The following is a 22,241-nucleotide window of genomic DNA, read 5'->3' on the forward strand; positions in this document are numbered from 1 at the left end:
AATATCCAGGCTCTCTTTCCTTTTAAAAGGAAATTTAAGCCTCTGCTATATAGTTTGTAGTTCGTATGTGTAGTTTGGTTTTACATTGAATATTTCTGCATATGTACAACACTAATTCCATAGTTCATGTGCTCAAATATGTCAAAGCCTGTAACAAGATGTTCTTCAGCAAAGGAGAGAGTTTCTGTAGAGTTGGTGTGCTATTTGATTTCCGTGGTGCATTGGCAAGAAGCAGGGCACCACTCCTTCACTTGTGCATTGTTGCATCCAGGAGATCTTTTTAAATCAGCACAGTTGCTGTACTTATCATCATGTTTGCAAGGATTTGCTGGAAAGGAAAGGTCAGGCATTAATCAAAGCAAAACAACTCCCAGTGACCACTTCAAGCAAGTTCCTGGTTCCTTGAATCCTAAATGTATGGGGCGTCCATATGAAGCCTTTACCACTTTTAATAAATACAGCTTCCAAATAGGAGTCACTTAATATAATGCAGTTCTTTGCATTGGGTTGTCAGCTCTGGGTTGGGAAACACCTAGAGATTTTAGAGGTGGAGCTAGGGTTGCCAGGTCCCTCTTTGCCACCGGTGGGAGGTTTTTGGATCCTGAGGAGGGCGGGGTTTGGAAAGGGCTTGGGGAGGGACTTCAATGCCATAGAGTCCCATTGCCAAAGTGGCCATTTTCTCCAGGGGAACTGATCTCTGCTGGAGAGCAGTTGTAATAGCAGGAGAACTCCAGCTAGTACCAGGAGGTTGGCAACCCTAGGTGGTGCCTGAGGAGTGCAGGGTTTGGAGAGGGGAGGGGCTTCAATGGGGCATAATGTAATAGAGTCCACCTTCCAAAGTGGCCATTTTCTCCAGGAGAATGGATCTCTGCATGCCTTACTCTGTCTGTGGGCACATTTGTATAGAGTGCATTGACATCTAAAGTACCTAGCACAGAGTGATTGGGGATCTTCATTCCTTCTATTGTGGTTATTACATGGCTGGTATCTTTAATATAAGAGTCAGTTCTTAGGACATATGTGTGTAAAAAGGACTCCAAATATTTTGCTATGGGATCCAGTAATGAATTTATCCCGGAAATTATTGATCTCCCAGGTGGGGGAATTTGTCCCTTATGCACCTTTGGGAGAACATAGAATATAGGCATTTTGGGATGTTTATTACATAAATATTCAGCCGTTTCTGCTGTAATGTAGTCAAGAGATAAGGCATCATTAATTACTGTTCTAAGAATCAGTTGGACTTCTTCCATAGTATCGTGAGATAGTTTACGGTAATACTGTCTATCATTCAGTTGTCGTAATGCCTTGTTTAAATAGTCCTCTTTACTGAGAATTACGGTAGAGCCGTCTTTATCAGCCGGTTTCACTACAATATCCTGATATTCAGATAAAGCTTTTAAAGTTTCCCAATCTTGAGATGTAAAATTATGCTGTTTATAAATTTTACGTTTTTCCATGCATTCAATGTCCCATAGAACCACCTCATTGAATGTTGTTATTAAGTGGTTCGTAGTATTTGGGACATATTTGGATTTCGGTTTGAACTTTTCTCGGGTGGTTGGATTGCTATCATTGCCAAATTGTTCTTTTAATTTCAATAAATGGGTGAGTTTAAATATATCAATTCTGGTCTGAAGTGAAGAATATTGAGGTGCGGGAACATATCCTAAACCTAATTGTAAAACTTTGTTTTCTTGCTGAGTAAGTCTGCGTTTTGATAAATTAACAACTAAGTTTTGCGGTTCCTGCCTGCCTGGTGAGGGGTGTGGGGCGGGAGTTACCTCGCCCTCTTCCCTGTCTAAATCTCAAATTGTATTCCCTACTGGAAGCCCTGCTGGAGTTGGAGGTTTCACTGTCATATCTATCATTTCTACCTCTCAATGGTTGTCTGTTAGTAGATCTAGGTTCGTTGAGAATGTTATACCAGGGTGTCACTTAATGCAATGCAGTTTTTTGCATATGGTAAAAGAATTCAGAAAGTTTATTACAGCAAAATATTTTTTAGTGTTCCAGGTGGCTACAGATAACTGAACTAAGCTACCACATAAGATAACTGATACTGTTGTAAAGGTTTTGTGATTCAAGGTTGTAAGAGTTGCAATGCTGCATGATATAGAGGTCAGTTCATCATCTGAAGGAAGAGGTGCACAATTTTACCATGTATGTTCCCAGTCGGGATAAAGGGGATTTGGGGATGATAATAAGCGGTTGGAGAGGGTTAGTTAATACCTCCCACACTGGTAGGATTGCCAGGTCCCTCTTCGCCACTGGCAGGAGGTTTGGGTAGGGGAGGGACTTCAATGCCATAGAGTCCAATTGCCAAAGCGGCCATTTTCTCCAGGGGAACTGATCTCTTTTCTACTGCTACAGATAGACTAACACGGCTATTAATCTTAATCCTGTACTATTACAGTGTGGTGTAGTGGTTAAGAGCGGTGGTTTGCACCGGCAGACTCTGATCTGGAGAACTTCCCTCCCGAATGTCCACCCTCTTTGGCTCCACCTTCAAATCTCCAGGTATTTTCAAACGTGGAGTTGGCAGCCCTAAAGATCACATTCCTTTACTGTCACGATGACTTCCAGATTTGGGAGCAGCTTTTCTGAGAAGGTCCCTCCAGGGTGACTGGACTTCTTTTCCTCCTCTCAGTGGTAGTCAGAGGCAGGTGCCGAAGGGCAAGCGTTAAAGAGTCCTTAAAGGCCAAGGACTCTCACTCTGAATCTCCAAATGAGGCAGGCCTCAAAATCCAGGACTAACCCAGGATGCAAAATTGTTTGCTTTGCCGCTGCCATTGTGCTTGCTCTTCAAGTGGAACTGTGCTAACTACATTTTCACATGGACACATGGAAGCTGCCTTATACTGAATCAGACCCTTGGTCCATCAAAGTCAGTATTGTCTACTCAGACTGGCAGCGGCTCTCCAGGGTCTCAGGCAGAGGTCTTTCACATCACCTACTTGCCCAGTCCCTTTAACTGGAGATGCTGGGGATTGAACCTGGGACCTTCTGCATGCCAAGCAGATGCTCTACCACTGAGCCACAGCCCCTCCCCTGTTGCTTTCCTTTCCCATCATTGGATCCAGACTGTGGCTGTATTAGAGAATACCACCCCTGCCAAAGTCTGGGATTGAACCAGAGACTCTTAGAGCATTAGTCTAATGCTGTCATTTTGGTATCTGGGTACTTACTGCAGAGTCCGTTGTCACAAGCGTTTGGGCAGTCCGCGCAAGGCCTTCCCGATTTGTATGGCTTATTGATTGAGCCTATGATATTTCCTCTGGAATGACAGATGTCAAGAATTATGATGTGTATGGGTGGGGGAGGGGAGGATAGTTGGTGAGTTGACCCCATCTCCAAGCTGCTCAAGGCAAGTTCTGTAACAGCCAATGTTGACAACTCTTAAAATAAACCTTTTATGGTGTATTGGGGGTGGGGTGGACCACAGAAGGCCTGGAGATCAAGCTAGGGAGTCTAAGAAGCAGAAGAAGGAAGCAGAAGAAGGGGAAGGAAGAAGAAGAAGAGCTGGTTTTTATATGCAGACTTTCTCTACCACTTAAGGATCGAGCCGGCTTACAATCATCTTCCCTTCCCCTCCCCACAACAGACACCCCTTAAGGTAGGTGGGGCTGAGAGAGTGTGACTAGCCCAAGGTCAGCCTGCTGGCTTCACGTGTAGGTGTGGGGAATCCAACCCGGTTCTCCAGATTAGAGTCCACCGCTCTTAACCACAGCTCCATGCTGGCTCTCAAAGCAAACGGTTGGACACAGTGATCTCTGCCAGGTTCAGTGATGGAGCTTGGCACAGAAAAATAACTGTGCATTCAATAAAGGTATAAAGGTAAAAAAATAATAATGAAAGAGGAGGCCAACAAGAAGAAGGCTTCCCCCAAATAACCCTGGCCATTTATGCAGGAATGTTTCCCCAGGGTCATCCCCCGCCAACTGCTTCGGGGCTTCCTTTTGATGACGCAAGCCTCTCCCAACCTGTCAGAGGTCTCCTCGCTCTCTCCCCGCATCACACCCATGTTTTCTGGATGCTGTTTTAGCCAGAATGCAGAAAATGCGGGCAAAGCATGCAGAAACGCCCAGGGAGCGCACGGTGACCTCTGACGGTCGTGAAAGGCAGGCATATTCAAAATTAAGCCCTGAAGCAGGCAGTGGGGGTGACAGCAGGGACACAGCCCCACATAAACGGCCCCTGCCTTTCCTTCTGCTGTTCTCACAACTGACCTGAAAGCGAAAGCAGAATGGCCAAGTTGTTCCCCTCCCCAGTTAGTTGCTTCCTCACCGCAACAAATAAACCCCGAAATCCAGAACTGATACATACGCCGGGCAGTAGTGGCAAACGAAGTAGTAAGCGAATCTGCTCCGAGGACAGTGGGCGACCGCGCAGCCAAGCAAGTAGGACCGGTACCAAGTCAGCTGCAGGTGAAAAAGAATATAAACAACCGATTACAATGGGACCGAGCATCTACCATTGTGCCATGGAAGTGTACCTGTGACAAATGGCAACGACAGCAATGCAAGAGGTTTTTCTTCCTCTGGGAAAGGGTTGCCAGGTCCCTCTTCACCACTGGCGGGAGGTTTCTGGGGCGGAGCCTGAGGAGGGCAGGGTTTGGGGAGGGGAGGGACTTCAAGGCCATAGAGTCCAATTGCCAAAGTGGACATTTTCTCCAGGGGAACTGATCTCTATCAGCTGGAGATCAGTTGTAAGAGCAGGAGATGATGATGATGATGATGAAGAAGACTTGGTTTTTATATGCTGACTTTCTCCACCACTTAAGGAAAAATCGAACCGGCTTACAATCCCCTTCCCTTCCGCCCCCCAACAGATACCCTGTGAGGTAGGTGGGGCTGCGAGAGTATGACTGGCCCAAGGTCACCCAGCTGGCTTCGTGTGGAGGAGGGGGGAAACAAATCCAGTTCACCAGATTAGCCTCCGCCTCTCATGTGGAGGAGTGGGGAATTAAACCCGGTTCTCCAGATCAGACTCCACCGCTCCAAACCACCGCTCTTAACCACTACATCACGCTTGCTCTCTCCAACTAGTACCTGGAGGTTGGCAACCCTCCTCTGGGAAAAGCCAATTGACAGGCATTCGAGCTAGTTGTGAGACCAGGAGTGTCTGGAGAAATTGCTGAAGCAGAGAAAATCAGAATTGGTGAAGCTCTATCTCCTGGCTTTAAAAATGAAAGCACATGTCCCTATGTGAAATGTATGTGCCGTCTCTAGACTGTGGGTTGGATCCCTCCTACCATTTCCACACTTTGCAAGACAGGTGATTTCTGCTGATTCCCTCTCCCATGGTTGACCTCCAACTAGTATTGCCACCCTCCAGGTGGTGGCTGGAGATCACCCGCTATTACAACTGATCTCCAGGCAATAGAGATCAGTTCACCTGGGGAAAATGGCCGTTTTGGAAGGTGGACTCTATGTGGCTTACAACATTGGCAATTGGACTCTATGGCACTGAAGTCCCTCCCCTCTCCAAACCCTACCCTCCTCGGGCTCCACCCCCTAAATCTCCATGCATTTCCCAACCCAGAGCTGGCAACCCTACCTGTAACACATGCCAGAAAAATGGCATTAAATGTACTGGGTTGATCCAGCATCTTTGGCCAGTTGAAGGGCATTTATGTCAGCAAAATAAGGACAATTTTCTCCTGATCTCCCCTGGCTACTACAGAACCTACCTCAACCCTACTTCTGACTCCCCTTTCTTGCTGTTGTTGGGGGTCTCCTATACCATAAGATCAACATTTTGGGGGCATTTTAGGTTATACCATGAAGGGGGATACAGGGAGGCCATGCCACACTGGAGGAAAACCTTCCATCTGTAGACATATTTGGTGGGATCCAGGACTGGGGAATGACTTCTCTTTTATTACTGACTCAGATATTTATACCCTGCTTCCCCCCCACCAATGAGTACCCAAAGTGGGTTACAACACTGTTCTCTCCTCCACCATCCTCAGAAGTATGCTGTGCAACATACTTAACTGAAGGCACCACCCCACCCCCTTACATTGTGGTATTTGACAACTGTTTTTGCAAGTCCGAGGAGGGGAAAAAAAACACTGGGAAAGTGATGATGAATGCATGAAGCTGCCTTCTACTGAATCAGACCCTTGGCCCGTCAGTCAGTATTGTCTATTCATACTGGCAACGGCTCTCCAGGGGGTCAGGCAGAGAAGAATAAGAAGAGTTGGTTTTTAGATGCCGACTTTCTCTACCACTTAAGGAAGAATCAAACCGACTTACAATCACCTTCCCTTCCCCACAACAGACACTCTGTGAGGTAGGTGGCGCTGAGAGAGGTGTGACTAGCCCAAGGTCACCCAGCTGGCTTCATGTGGAGGAGTGGAGAAACAAATCCAGTTCACCAGACTAGCGCCTGCCGCTCATGTGAAGGAGTGGGGAATCAAACCCAGTCCTCCAGATCAGAGTCCACCGCTCCAAACCACTGCTCCTAACCACTACACCATCCACCAAGAGGTTTTCACATCCCCTGTTGCCTGATCCTTTTTACTGGAGATGCCTGCGATTGAACCTGGGGCCTTCTGCATGCCAAACAGATGCTCTACCACTGAGCCACAGCCGCCTCCCCTAAGGATACTGTTCTTATTGGGATACCATACATAGCTTGAGAGTCTTGCTTAGTTTTACATACCAGAAGACTTGCTGTTGTAGAAATGGCCCCTGCAACTGAAAAAGACTGACCTAATCTCTTTTTGGGATGTGGAATGGTATTAGTATTGCCCGATCACGTCAGATCTCGGAAGCTAAGCAGGGTCAGTACTTGGACTTTGCAGAGGAAGGTAATGGCAACCCCCCTCTGCTGCTCACTTTCCTTTGGAGCCCTTTGCTGGGGTCACCATAAGTCGGTTGTGACTTGATAGCACATATAGAATCATACAGTTGGAAGGGGGCCATACAGGCCATCTAGTCCAACCCCCTGCTCAATGCGGGATTAGCCTAGAGCATCCCTGACAAGTGCTTGCCCAGCCTCTGCTTAAAGACCGCCAGTGAGGGGGAGCTCACCCACCTCCCTAAGTAGCTGATTCCACTGTCGAACAACTCTAACTTTAAAAAATGTTTTTCTAATATCCAGCCGGTACCTTTCCGCCCTCAATTTAAACCCATTATTGTGAGTCCTCTCCTCTGCTGCCAACAGGAACAGCTCCCTGCCCTCCTCTAAGTGACAGCCCTTCAAATACTTAAGGAGAGCAATCATGTTCCCCCTCAGCCTCCTCTTCTCCAGACTGAGCATCCCCAAGTCCCTCAGCCTTTCCACATAGGGCTTGGTCTCCAGGCCCCTGATCATCTTTGTCGCTCTCCTCTGCACCTGCTCCATTCTGTCCACATCCTTTTTTAAGTGAGGCCTCCAGAACTGCACACAGTACTCCAGGTGCGGCCTGATCAATGCAGTGTACAGCAGAACTATGACATCTTGCGATTTGGATGTTATGCCTCTGTTGATGCACTCCTAGATCGCATTAGCTTTTTTTGTCGCTGCATCACACTGGCTGCTCCTATTTAACTTACATAAGTAGAGGAGAGGCAGCCTGGTATAGCCTGATCTAATCAGATCTTGGAAGCTAAGCAAGGTCCATACTTGGAAGGGAGACCACGAAGCAAGACCCTGCAGAAGAAGGCGATGTCAAACCACATCTGTTTAAACCGCTTGCCTTGAATACCCCACCAGCGGTCACTATAAATCGGTTCCGACTTGTTGGCACTTTTCGGACACAATCTCTTTTAAAAATATCCCCAAGTACAGTTTTATGGATCAGCCAGTTGAAACACGCCACTTTGACAAGGCCGTGCTCATCCTAGCCAACACAGTAGGGTATAAATATTTTGATTACTAAATTAATAAATATAAGATAAAAGCAGCATTTGGGCTACCTGTGTGTAATGGCCCGTTTGAGCGCCTGTTACACTTCCTTGACCATAACGGAAATCTTTCACCTCGCTGAACCAAGCATCGATCGCTTTAGACCATGAATTAGGTGCAGTTGACATGTAGAGATTTTCACCGCATCCTATTCCATCTGGAAGAAAGGAAAATGTTTACAAAAACTTAAATCAACAGTACAAACCCTTAAACGCGGAAGAAGAAGAACTGGTTTTTATACCCCAATTTTCTCTACCTTAAGGAGTCTCAAAGTGGCTTACATTACTCTCCCCACAACAGATACCTTGTGAGGTAGGTGGGGCTGAGAGAGTTCGGAGAGAACTGTGACTGGCCCAAGGTCACCCAGCTGGCTTCATGTGGAGGAGTCCATTGTAAGCTACAGACCCTTTTGGCTGGAAGTGATCATAATAATACCCTGGCAGTTGCCAAGTTCTTTCCCCCTATGTAATCAAATCTAATAGTTAGTTAGATCTGGACAACCTGACGCCCTAGTTATTACAGGTATATTTATTGTTTTGGTTATTACTCTCTTTTTATTGTTACTTTGTTGTTAGAATTGTTAGTGCTCAAGACTGTAGACATAAGATCAGACAATAAAAGAAAGAAAGATAGAATCAAGTGGCTACATAAATACTAAGATGGTTATGCATGTGCATAGTTGTTTGTGACAGGCAGCTTTACTTACTGACGGTTCTTTTATCTGATGGGCTGTGATTTTGGTTGCATTGCTGTGCCCAGCGTTTAGCATTCTCAGCAGCGGCCGGAGACCATTCCTGAATGAAGAAAAACAAAAGCAAAAAACACATCCACAACCTGTTCTGAAAGCAGAAGGTAAAAATGCACAAGATCATCTGCCCACGTACTTTCAGTCTTCCTTTGCGACGATCACCGATCAGCCAAGATTGACACACAGACTGAGTGGTGGTCAGCGCAATGACATACAATAAAATGTCAAAGGCACAAAACAGGTTGACTTCAATAGGACAGACATAATTAATAAAAAAGACTTAACCAGCTGCTTTCTTGTTGAACATATATATTTTTTGGTGTCAAGTCACAGCTGACTTATGGTGACCCCTGGTGGGGTTTTCAAGGCAAGAGACATTCAGGGGTGGTTTGCCATTGCCTGCCTCTGCAGAGTCTTAAGAACATAAGAAACCCCCTGCTGGATCAGACCAAGGCCCACCAAGTCCAGCAGTCCGTTCACACAGTGGACAACCAGGTACCTCTAAGAAGCCCACAAGAAAGACAACTGCAGCAGCACCATCCTGCCTGTGTTGCACCGCACCCAAAATAATGGGCATGCTCCTCTAATCCTGGAGAGGATAGGGATGCATCCTGACTAGTATCCATTTTTTACTAGTAGCCATGGATACCCCTCTCCTCCATGAACATGTCCACTCCCCTCTTAAAGCCTTCCAAATTGGCAGCCATCTCCACATCCTAGGGCAGGGAGTCCCACAATTTAACTACGTGTTGTGTGAAGAAATACTTCCTTTTATCTGTTTTGAATCTCTCGTCCTCCAGCTTCAGCAGATGACCCAACTTCCTAGTTCTCTGGACTCCTCGACCTCTGCTGCCCTGACCTGGGAACAGAACCTGACCTTGAATTCAGCGACTAGCCCAACGTCACCCAGCTGGCTTTGTGTGTAGGAGTGGGGAAACAAATCCAGTTCACCAGATTAGCCTCCGCCACTCACGTGGAAGAGTGGGGAATCAAACGTCTTCAGATCAGAATCCATCACTCCAAACCACCAATCTTAACCACTACACCACGCTGGCTCTAGAGAGACCGAGTGACCGAATACTGAGGACAATGCAATATGTTTTAATATTTTAGATGTTGTGTGATATTTATATGTATGTAATACTGTTTATAAACTTTATATGTTGATTTTTAATGTTGTTTCCCCGAGCCCAGCCTTTGCCGGGGTGGGTGGGTTAGAAATCGAATAAAACAAACAAACAAACAAACAAACAAACACATGGTGGGCTATTTCAACTGTCTATTTGGCATGGGCAAACATGTTGAGAATAAGGGAGACATGTATATCTCCCTTCCAAAAGAGCAGACAGTAAAATCTTAAAGTGGGTGATGTTGAAGGCACTCACAGGCTGAAAAATGTTGGGGACATAAGAACATAAGAAAAGCCCTGCTGGATCAGACCCAGGCCCATCAAGTCCAGCAGTCTGTTCACACAGTGGCCAACCAGGTGCCTCAAGGAAGCCCACAAACAAGATGACTGCAGCAGCACCATCCTTCCTGTGTTTCACAGCACCTAAGGTAATGGTGCTGTGATCCTGAATAGGTATGCATCATGACTAGTATCCACTTGGACTAGTAGCCATGGATAGCCCTTTCCTCCATAAGAACATAAGGAAAGCCCTGCTGGATCAGACCGAGGCCCATCAAGTCCAGCAGTCTGTTTCCCACAATGGCCAACCAGGTCCCTCCAGGAAAGCCCACAAACAAGACGACTGCAGCAGCATTGTCCTGCCTGTGTTCCACAGCACCCAGTATATTAGGCATGCTCCTCTGACCCTGGAGATCCTTGCATTTGCTGAATGCTAACCCCGGTTATCGGAGCCAGCCTGGTTCCCCCGTTAACCAGGGCTCGTAGGCGCACTGCAAACTCTGTCTTCTCATTTTGGTCAAGATTGTCTCCTCAAATGATATTAGTACGCTTATATTTAATCGCTCCTCTTCCTACGTGCATAGACAGAGGATGGGAAAACATTGGAGTTCTTTCTGTAGCCCCTTTCTCCCTCAGTGTTGAAAACAAGGGTATGGGATTTGAGGTTTATTTGTCCAAGCAGTGAGGAAGTGTATCGTTCTGTTTCGAGCCAACTTCATCCCTGAATCCCCACTGCCTCTTATTAATCCGAGCCTTGCTGGCTTAAAGCGAATTTGCCCAACCAACCCGACTTTTGCGTAACAAGCGTATTATTGACTCTTACATCACAAGCCTACGATTGAACAACCTCCCTTCCCACTGATGGGAAATGCTCGCGTAGGATGGCACAGCCTCTGCCTCTGTGCCAGTTACTTCATGAATATACATCACTCTCTTAATGGACAACATTCTTTGCTATCATTAGCTGTCAGTACAAGAGAAGTCATGAGGATGTTGGTTGCATAAACTAGCGAAGTCAAGAGGATGTTTGTTGCATAAACTAGCTCAGCATACCAAGGATCTCAGCATAAAAGGGCTTGTTGTCAGGAATGGATGCCCAAGGAAAGCCCAAAGCTGTTCGACACATATAATAGGAACATGGAACGTGATAAGTGTGAATCCAGGTAAGCTTGAAATCATAAAATGAGAAATGGAGGAAAAGTTGAAGGCAGCAGGAAAAGAGGAGGAAGAAGAGTTGGTTTTTATATGCCGACTTTCTCTCCCTTTTAAGGAGAATCAAACTGGCTTACAATCCCCTTCCCTCCCCACAACAGACACCTTGTGAGGTAGGTGGGGCTGAGAGAGTTCGGAAAGAACGGACTGGCCCAAGGTCACCCAGCTGCCTTCATGAGGAGGAGTGGGGAAACCAACCCGGTTCGCCAGATTAGCGTCCACAGCTCATGAGGAGGAGTGGGGAATCAAACCCAGTTCTCCTGATTAGAGTCCACAGCTCTTAACCACCACTCTTAACCACTATACCATGCTGGCTCTCATGCTGGGAAGGCCCAACATGAGATGAATCAACTCAACAAAGGAAGCCATTGCCTTCAGTCTACAAGATCTGAGCAAGGCTGCTAACGATAGGACATTTTGGAGGACATTCATTCATAGGGTCTTGACGGCACTTAATACGCACAGTCATACAAACACACGAAGTTGTCTTCTACCAGTACTCCTGTTCTCAGTTGACAGTGAACACACAAAAAACCCATGTACAATGTACACTTCAGACTTATTGATGTGTGCATTGAATCATTTTCAAGGTACATTCAACATGAGTACTGGGGAACGGGTGATTTAAACTCCACATTTGTTCCAGTACTGGTCCCTAGCCATCACCTACCTCTGCATAGTGACCCTGGACTTTCTTGGTGTTTAGGAGCGGTGGACTGTAATCTGGAGAACTGGGTTGGTCTCCCAACTCCTCCAAATGAAGCCTGCTGGGTGACCTTGGGCCAGTCACAGTTCGCTCCAAACTCACTCAGCCTCACCTACCTCACAAGGTGCCTTGTTGTGTGTGTGTGGACAATCAGGCTTTTCCCTTCCTCTCCCCCCAACAGGCACCTTGTGAGGTAGGTGAGGCTGAGAGAGTTCGGAGATAACTGTGACTAGCCCAAGGCCACCCAGCTGGCTTCATGTGAAGGAGTGGGGAATAGGGTTGCCAATCTCCAGGTACTGGCTGGAGATCTCCTGCTATTACAAATGATCTCCAGCTGATAGAGATCAGTTCGCCTGGAGAAAACGGCCGCTTTGGCAATTGGACTCTATGGCACTGAAATCCCTCCCCATCCCTGCCATCCAGGCTCCGCCCCAAAAACCTCCCGCCGGTGGTGAAGAGGAACCTGGCAACCCTAGTGGGGAATCAAACCCTGTTCTCCAGATTAGAGTCCACCACTCTTAACCACTACACTACGCTGGCTCTCAAAGATACCGCAATCACAGTTTCTGGATCAAAGCTTAATACTCTGCCCCCTGGACCGCACCACTTTTGGGGGTGATAGAAACTCCAAACAATTTACAATACATTAAAAAAACATGGTGCACATGTTTCCTGCAGTCAAAGAGAGAGGTTCTAGCATGTGTCAACACACAGACCCATCCTCTATTACTTGAGCTTCTTCCATCTTACCATTCTCAACATGTTGCTGGCACTTGGCTTCACGCTTCTCCGGAGAGCATTATGCTTGTTAGTAATCTCCTTTTGCTGATCAGCACGATCAGTCGACAAGGAAGCGATAGGCCCCTAAAATGAGAGAGCATTATGTAAATATTTCTTTTTGCATCTGATGATATGGTTCCAAAAATATTTCCATTGTGCGCTTTAATCAAATGCATATGATCTAGGGTTGCCAACCTCCAGGTGGTGGCAGAAGATCTCCTGCTATTACAACTGATCTCCAGCTGATAGAGGTCAGTTCACCTGGAGCAAATGGCTGCTTTGTCAACTGGACTCTATGACATTGAAGTCCCTCCCCACCCCAAATCCCGTCCCAAAAAACATCCCACCGGTGGTGAACCCTAGCATGATCTGATTTCATTTCCGCCTGTCTTAGAACTGTAGCCAAGGTGAAAAAAAGCACTTTGTAGTTTTTTTTCAGATACGAATGGAGATGATTAACTGAAAGAGCATAATCTAAGTCGGCTGAAGTCGAAGATGGTTTTATTTAGGACAGCGTTTGATTAATTTGGTGGCAGTCTTAAATTTTGGTTTTAAATTCTGTTTTTTAGTATTTTTATTTCTATTCTAAGCCACCTTGAGTTGTGTAAGATAAAAAGGTGGCTAATAAATGCTTTTAAATAAATAACTGAAAACAGTAGCCTTCTCACAATGGAGGAAATAGAGCTCACCAGAGAGCAAAAGTAGAGTTAATTGAGTTTTTTAGCCATTTGCGTTTCAAGGGTTACTGAAACGGCTCTGAAATCTAGGGGAAATCAATGGGAAATCACTTTTAAGTTGGGTTGCCAGTCTCCAGGTGGTGGCTGGAGATCACCTGGGATTAAAACTGATCTCCAGGTGACAGAGATCAGTCTGGAGAAAATGGCTGGCTTGGAAGGTGGAATGTATGGCATTATACTCTGCTGAGGTTCCTCCCTCAAATCCTGCCCTTCCCAGGCTCCACCTTAGGGTTGCCAAACTCCAGGTGGTGACTGGAGATCTCCTAGGATTAAAACTGACCTCTCGGTGACAGAGATCAGTTCACCTGGAGAAAATGGCAGCTTTGGAAGGTGGACTCTATGGCATCATACCCCACTGAAATCCATCCCCTCACCAAACCTGCCCTCCTCAGGCTCCACCCTCAAAATTTCGAGGTATTTCCAACCCCGGAGCTGGCAACCCTACTTTTAAGGGAGTTTTCTGAAGCTTCCAGAATCCAGAAAAACTGGGGTGCCGCTCTGTAAGCACAACAGCCCTTCCCCCAATAGAACGGCATTTCTGTTGGCAATTCTGGCCATTTCTCTGTCCTCTTGCAGATTCTCACGCTGTCTCCTACATGGGTTTTTGTGTGTGGAGGGGGGGATCCAGGGACCCACAGAAGCATAATTTCAAAGTGCATGGAAGGCTGCAGTGGGCAAGAGGAGACCCATAATTTCACCCCCATGATTTTTTAAAAAAAGAATGTTTGTGAAACATTTATTGCACGCACCAAACAAGCTGATGTCCATTCACTTGAGTTAGGAAACTAACTATAAACGTCACAAAATTTGCATTAGGCATTTCACGTTGATTATCTGCTGTTTATTAGGCATTTCACATCAATTCTATTTATTACCGCTATCCCAGAACCTTTCCCAAAACTCATTTCAAGTAACAGTTACATTTTATTTTTTTCCACGTTCATGCTTTATCATGTCTTCGAATACATTGCGTTGTGACATTTCAACACTTGCCTTTTATCTCCCAGTTCCTTGCTCACCACGAGAGATGAACAAATGTTCCCTATCCCGTTTACTTTGAAATCCATTCTATTTTTGTCCATCACTTTGGTGTCTCCCTTTTCTTTCTTTTCCCCTCCCCCCCTTTTTGTTATATTTTTAACGCAAAACCAATGCATATCACATTTGTTGTTGTTGTTTTATTAAAAACCCCCAATGCATATCACATTTGTAACAACCGCTCCATCCACCAGCATGTGTTTTAACTTTGTCTATGTTGTGTTTAATTGTCGTTTTTGAATTGTTTCTATACATGTATTTAGGGTTGCCAACCTCCAGGTGGTGGCTGGAAATCTCCAGGGATTACAGCGCATCTCCAGGTGACAGAGATCAGTTTCCTTGGAGCGTATGGTAATGCATCCTGTGGAGATCCCTCCCCTCCCCAAACCCCACCCTCCTCAGGCTCCACGCCCCCTTTTTTCTGGCAAGATGCGCCACCTCATAGGGTTGCATGGGTTTTTGGCGCTGGGCAGAGGTTACGGTGTTGCCGGTACATCCTTAGGAGGCAACTCTGCTGGGTTGCCTCCTAAGCCCAGCACAGGCGTTCTGCTCAGGAATGAGCTGTTAGAAACCGTCTAAATAAGTAAAATTTGGGCTGCATAGGATCCAATGCAATGACTGAAGCATACTTACACTTCTTGAGGGGGTCCTTTGCGTTCTCGCTGCCTCTTCATCGAATAGCAGATGGAGCTAAGTTTAGTCCAGGGACAGAGTATTTGCTCATTATTACTCATGTTGTTTTCTTTGACTCAGTAGTTGTTACAATTTTCACTTAACTATATGTGTTCTCTTTTAGTAGCCAACGGGTTGGACCCAAACAGCTTTTCCAGTGTTGAACAAGGTAAGAGAGAGTGCTTTGTCAATGAAAAGGAAAATACGCTGGGGATCATTGGACCTGTGGCAAGACTGGCTGCCAATTTGAACCATCTAGGATGGCCCTCTCTTTCCTGCTACAGGTATTTTACAGGTCTTACTGTAATAATTCATCATACGTTGATATGTATAAAGTGTAATACAGTTTGAAAAAGAATATTTAGAGTGATTAGTGGTTGTGTACTGAAAAATAATTTTCCTGTATAGGGATTTCCATAACCTCCAGGTGGTGGCTGACAATCTCCAGGGATTACAGCTCATCTCCAGGTGACAGAGATCAGTTTTCCTGGAGAAAATGGCCGCTTTGGAGTGTATGGTAATGCATCCTGTGGAGGTCCCTCCCCTCCCCAAACCCCACCCTCCTCAGGCTCCACACCCCCTTTTTTCTGGCAAGATGCGCCACCTCATAGGGTTGCATGGGTTTTTGGCGCTGGGCAGAGGTTACGGTGTTGCCGGTACATCCTTAGGAGGCAACTCTGCTGGGTTGCCTCCTAAGCCCAGCACAGGCGTTCCGCTCAGGAATGAGCTGTTAGAAACCGTCTAAATAAATAAAATTTGGGCTGCATAGGATCCAATGCAATGACTGAAGCATACTTACACTTCTTGAGGGGGTCCTTTGCGTTCTCGCTGCCTCTTCATCGAATAGCAGATGGAGCTAAGTTTAGTTCAGGGACAGAGTATTTGCTCATTATTACTCACGTTGTTTTCTTTGACTCAGTAGTTGTTACAATTTTCACTTAACTATATGTGTTCTCTTTTAGTAGCCAACGGGTTGGACCCAAACAGCTTTTCCAGTGTTGAACAAGGTAAGAGAGAGCGCTTTGTCAATGAAAAGGAAAATACGCTTGGGATCATTGGACCTGTGGCAAGACTGGCTGCCAATTTGAACCATCTAGGATGGCCCTCTCTTTCCTGCTACAGGTATTTTACAGGTCTTACTGTAATAATTCATCATACGTTGATATGTATAAAGTGTAATACAGTTTGAAAAAGAATATTTAGAGTGATTAGTGGTTGTGTACTGAAAAATAATTTTCCTGTATAGGGATTTCCATAACCTCCAGGTGGTGGCTGACAATCTCCAGGGATTACAGCTCATTTCCAGGTGACAGAGATCAGTTTCCCTGGAGAAAATGGCCTCTTTGGAGTGTATGGTAATGCATCCTGTGGAGGTCCCTCCCCTCCCCAAACCCCGCCCTCCTCAGGCTCCACCCCCAAAATCTCCAGGTATTTCCCAACTTGGAGCTGGAAACCCTACGTATGCTATTTGGCATAGCTGCTTTTTTCATCCCTATGGGAGAAAGGAAATAATATGAGAATTTTGAATGCATACAAATTGGCTTTGACTGTAAGTAATGTACTATCTTGCTATTCATTATGAAATGATGTACCTATAAGGAAATTAAGTTATAAAAAGTTATAAATGGATTTTTGCTATTCATTATGAAATGCTATTCATTATGAAATGGTGTACCTATAAGGAAATTAAGTTATAAAAAGTTATAAATGGATTTTTGCATGCAGAAACGGGGCTGAGGAAGAACAGAAACGATCGTCCCCCTTGCTACTCTTCTATGAAGATTTGTTGCAGTTCATTGTTGGATACTTGTACCTGTATGGGACTGTTTATACCAAATTCCCTCGCCATTCTTCTATGAAGATTACTCATAGTGGAACTTTTGAGACTTGTACCCTTTAGGACTGTTAACATAGGATTGTATATAGATTTGTGTGTTGTATGTCATTCACTGCACTTAATACACCTTGTTTTTGTAAACTTGTGATTGATTGATTGAATATCATCAGCCTTTCCTGTACTTAGTTCCTTACCTGTGGTAGTAGTACAGAGGTGTTTATTTTGGTTGCTTAACTGCCAGGTAGTAGCAGGAGATCTCCTGCTAATTCAACTGATCTCCAGCCGATAGAGATCAGATCACCTGGAGAAAAATGGCCGCTTTGGCAATGGGACTCTATGGCATTGACGCCCCTCCCCTCCCCAACCCCGCCCTCTTCAGGCTCTGCCCCCCAAATCTCACGCCGGTTGAGAAGAGGGACCTGGCAACCCTACCAGTGTCTTCATATCACCGTAAAGTTCACATTTCCCTACCCCCTGAAATTGGTGTTATGGTGGTCTGTCTCGCCCCACATTAAAAAAGGGGCACAAAAACACACTAGAGAGAATGAGAAACAAAGTGAAAGTCTGTAATTTTTATAACGAGATCCAATACAAATATAATTATATAATGACATAACCGCAGGTAGCTAGCAAACACCGTGTCATGTCTTGCTCTTGTCAGCCACAGGAATTTGCAGTGACCGAGGTCTTTTGAAAAAAGGCATATAACCAAGATTACAGTCAATAGCCAGCAAATTTTCTGAAGAAGAATCTGTTTTTAAAACAGGTGTTTGCTAGCTGCTGCTGGTGGAAAGGGCCGTCCAGTCGCAGGCGATTTATGGTGACCCCGAAGGGTTCTCAAGGCAAGAGACTATCGGATGTGGTTTTCCATTGCCTGCCTCTGTGCAGCATAGGGTTGCCAATCTCCAGGTGGTGGCTGGAGATCTCCTGCTATTACAGCTGATCTCCAGGCGATAGAAACCAGTTCCCCTGGAGAAACTGGCCACTTTGGCAATTCGATTCTATGTCACCGAAGTCCCTCCCCTCTCCAAACCCTGCCTTCCTCAGACTCCAGTCCCAAAATCTCCAGATATTTCCCAACCTGGAGATGGCAACCCTACGTGTAACAACACTGGACCTCCTATCCAAATACTAACCAGGGCCAACCTTGCTTAGCTATGGAGGTCTGACGAGATTGTCTTAATATTTGTATTGTGTCTCATTATAAAAATTCTGAACCTGGAGTGTTGTTTTCTCATGCCCTCTAGTACGCTTTCACCATGTTTTAGAAAAGTTTAGAAAAACTTTTGTTTTTCTAATACTTATTTGGATTGTTCTTTTGGATGCCCCGGATAAAAGCCGATCACTTCATGTTTACCGAGGTACAATGTGAAGGTAAGTAGCGTGATCCCTGCCTGGATCTGAATTATTCTAACGGGAGATTGCTCACTGACACCAGGCAAATGGCAAGTCCAGGTGTTAATGGGGAGGGGAAATCCTCATCAGAATCTGGTGGATTCGGACCTGGGCCATCTATGTAAATTCTACACCCGCCACGGTAGAACGAGATGCTTGCGGGAACCATTTTGCAGCACTTGGGTGGGATTTTTCTTCCCTCTTAGTGGGTTCAGGGAGGGTCACAGCAATGCAATGCATTTGGTGACTCAGGATGACCAAACTCTAATCTTTAAAAATGTAAGACATAATTCTAGCTGCTAGAGATAAGAGTTACACTCATTTTGATGCTCGGAGGACATGTTCTCCACTTGCCCTGGGCCTGTTATCTCTGGTTAGTCTAAAGCACTGGTTCCCAACCGGGGGTCCGTGGACCCCCAGGGGTCCGCGAGAACTAAATGAAGGTCCGTGAAACAAAGTTATAAACCCATAATAAATTAATATTTTCAATTAAAAGTTCTCTATTATAAAAAAAATTTCAAATATTATTCTAAGTTTAATAACACTTATGATTAAAGTTTATTTTCAAATTCTCTGAATTTTTATTTTGAACCTTGGGGTCCCTGCACCGAGCAAAAAAATCCTAGTGGTCCCTGGTCAAAAAAAGGTTGGGAACCACTGGTCTAAAGTTATGTAGAATCTTTATGCGTTCAAGATTTAATTGCCTTTTTTGAATGGTTTTGCTGGGCCGTATGCAAAGGATCCCTTTTTCAGACTGACTGTGACCCTCCCCTCTTCAGTCAGTGTACTCCTTGGTACATATCCTTTTGCACTGTCCTTACATATACCAACTTAGGCTAAAATGGATTATACCATGTTTTAACAAAGGGTCTACATCTCCTCGAGCAACTTTGGAGCAAAAGGTTCAGTTCCTCTTAGAGGACTCTGACCCTCAGCATACTTATTTTGTTGCTCGTTTTCTGGAGGCTGCAGAGAAGAGACGAAGGGAGGTGTTTTTAGAGATGGGTCTCGTTTAAGTTTTATGATTTTATTGTTCAAGACCTCGGTCTAAGAACAGGAGGGAAAAGAAAGACATAATTCTAGCCAGAGTTAAGCACTTCTACAAACCCTGTTGATTTAAATGTGAAAGATTTAATAAGCTTTAACCAGCCATAGAACTCTACAGAAGTCGAGTGACTTACCTGTCCGGCAGATGGTTGCAGTACGGCCGCAAGACTTATCATCAACACAACGGTCACAGCCATCTCTGAAAACAAAAAGCCTTTTCTCTTATTTTTGCTGTTTATAGAATTGTCCAGTTGAAACCCGGCGCTGCCATTATAAGTTGTGGTTTGAGTTCTCAAGATGGCCCCCCAGCCATATTTCCCCTGGATCTCTCTCCGGAACCTTCCCTTTCCCTAACACGAACATAAGAACATAAGGAAAGCCCTGCTGGATCAGACCAAGGCCCATCATGTCCAGCAGTCTGTTCACATAGTGGCCAACCAGCTGCTTCCAGGAAGCCCACAAACAAGACGACCACAGCAGCACTGTCCTGCCTGTGTTCCATAGCACCTGGACCTCATATGGACCTCACCTAGACCTCACCTCTACATGGATCTCACCTTCCTCAGCTCCTCGAGCAGGTAAAACTTACATTCTCCAGTGCCAACTTCTCTACAACTTAGCCTTCAAAACTGTATTCTGTCCCAGTGGCTCCTGATAGATACTCTCCCTTGTCACTGTATTCAAAGACACCTTAGTATACTTGGTGTTTCCCTTCGTAAAGTCTGGCAGAAGCCTAGCACATTCTGTCTTTTGGCATCTGTGATGGGCCGACAGGGTATCATCAATTGCCCACGTCATCCACAAGGCTCCATAAATGGTTGCCAAGGTGACTGCTCCTCCACGCTCTGGCAAGCATCCCTTCCCTTGTCCCCGACAGGAGTGACTGAGTTCATGACGGCGAAACTCGGGGCAAGCTTTAAAGTTTACCTACTTCAGTCGGGTGGATTAGCTCACACTGAAAAAGTGTGGAGATGTAGGAAGCAAGGAAAATTTCCCTGCAGGGGAAGGCTTGTTCGGTTATCTTGGCTCATCAAAGCTAGTTGGTAGTTTCTAAGTAAAAAAAATGAAGGCAGGGGAATTTCCAGATAGTTTTCAAAAACTGCTCTGTGTGCAAAGCATTGACAGGAATGAAGAAGAAGAGTTGGTTTTTATATGCTGACTTTCTCTACCACTTAAAACAGAATACATACATATAAATATCACAGAACATCTAAAATATTAAAACATATTGCATTGCTGTCAGTATTCAGTCATTCGGTCTCTCTAGAGCCAACGTGGTGTAGTGGTTAAGAGCTGTGGTTTGGAGCAGTGGATTCTGATCTGGAGAACCGGGTTTGTGGAGGCTAATCGGGTGAACTGGATTGTTTCCCCACTCCTACACACGAAGCCAGCTGGGTGACCTTGGGAAGGGAAGGTGATTGTAAGCCGGTTTGATTCTGCCTTAAGTGGTAGAGGAAGTCAGCATATAAAAACCAACTCCCCTCCCCTCCCCCTCCTCCCCCTCCCCCTCCTCCTCCTCCTCCTTCTTCTTCTTCTTCTTCTTCTTCTTCTTCTTCTTCTTCTTCTGTCAACTTAAATTCAGATGGTATGGAGGAAGCCTGAATTGGGGTCTGGTCATGCAAGCGGGCTGGATGAGAGCAAACAAACTGAAAGTCAGTCTGGACAAAATAGAGGTTTTCTCGTGGTGGGGTTTGCCTGTTGGAGGAGGTGGGGTTCAGCTAATGACAGACTGGGTCACACTTCTCTGGAATGACCAGTTTTGCAGCTCAGGGGCTGGGGAAAGCGGCTTTTAGATTCAGCCTTGACTGTGGACGTCCAAGTGGCATTTACAGTGTGGCTTGCTTTTCACTCACTTAGAGAGAGGGTAGAAAAGAGCAAGAGTCCAATAGCACCTTAAAGACTAACAACATTGCTGGCAGGGTATGAGCTTTTGTGATTTACAGCTCACTTCTTCAGATGCAGTTAGAATGTGAGTCAGTTAAGGGGAGAGACATGGCAGTTAAAGGGAGACAGGGTCAAGGTCTATAAAAATATGCATGGTATGGAAAGAGTGGACAGGGAGAAGTTTTTCTCCCTCTCTCGTAATACTAGAACGTGGGGTCATCTGCTGAAGCTGGAGGGTGAGAGATTCAAAACAGATAAAAGGAAGTATTTCTTCACAAAATGCATAGTTAAATTGTGGAACTCCCTGCCCCAGGCGATGGCTGCCAACTTGGAAGGCTTTAAGAAGGGAGTCGGCATGTTCATGGAGGAGAGGGCTATTCATGGCTACTAGTCAAAATGGATACTAGTAATGATGCATGCCTATTCTCTCTAGGATCGGAGGGGCATGCCTATTATATTAGGTACTTTGGCACACAGGCAGGACAATGCTGCTGCAGTCGCTCACATGGAGGAGTGGGGAATCAAACCCGGTTGTCCAGATCAGAGTCCACCGCTTCTTAGAAGCAGTGGACTCTGTCTCCTATGTCTTAACCACTACACCATGCTGGCTCCCAGTCATTCAACTTTAAAGCCATCTCCAAGCATCTGAGCAAGGAGAGGCGGTCAACACTGGTGTCGGAGGCAAGTGTGTTTGTGGTTCTTTCTAATGGTATTGACCCTATGTGTGTGTGTGTGTGTGTGTGTATGTGTAAAGGTGCCATCAAGTCGCAGCCGACTTATGGCGATCCCTTATGGGGTTTTCAAGGTAAGAGACCAATAGAGGTGGTTTGCCAGTGCTTTCCTCTGCATAGCAACCCTGGTCTTCCTTGGTGCTCTCCCTT

At 45.6% G+C, this 22,241-nt stretch overlaps 1 protein-coding gene across 1 annotated transcript; it reads right to left on the reverse strand.

Moving 5' to 3' along the window:
• Positions 1-200: 200 nt before the first annotated feature.
• Positions 201-19,673, reverse strand: LOC130483811 (cysteine-rich venom protein latisemin-like). The gene is made up of 7 exons (XM_056856710.1): positions 19,611-19,673; positions 12,721-12,834; positions 8,603-8,690; positions 7,908-8,053; positions 4,327-4,421; positions 3,189-3,277; positions 201-328 (listed from the first exon to the last, which is right to left on the reverse strand). The coding sequence occupies exons 1-7, from the start codon at positions 19,671-19,673 to the stop codon at positions 201-203; spliced, it is 723 nt and encodes a 240-aa protein (XP_056712688.1).
• Between the last annotated feature and the right edge of the window lie 2,568 nt (positions 19,674-22,241).

Source organism: Euleptes europaea, chromosome 10 (genome assembly GCF_029931775.1).
Source record: "Euleptes europaea isolate rEulEur1 chromosome 10, rEulEur1.hap1, whole genome shotgun sequence".
In the NCBI taxonomy this organism is placed as follows: domain Eukaryota; kingdom Metazoa; phylum Chordata; class Lepidosauria; order Squamata; family Sphaerodactylidae; genus Euleptes; species Euleptes europaea.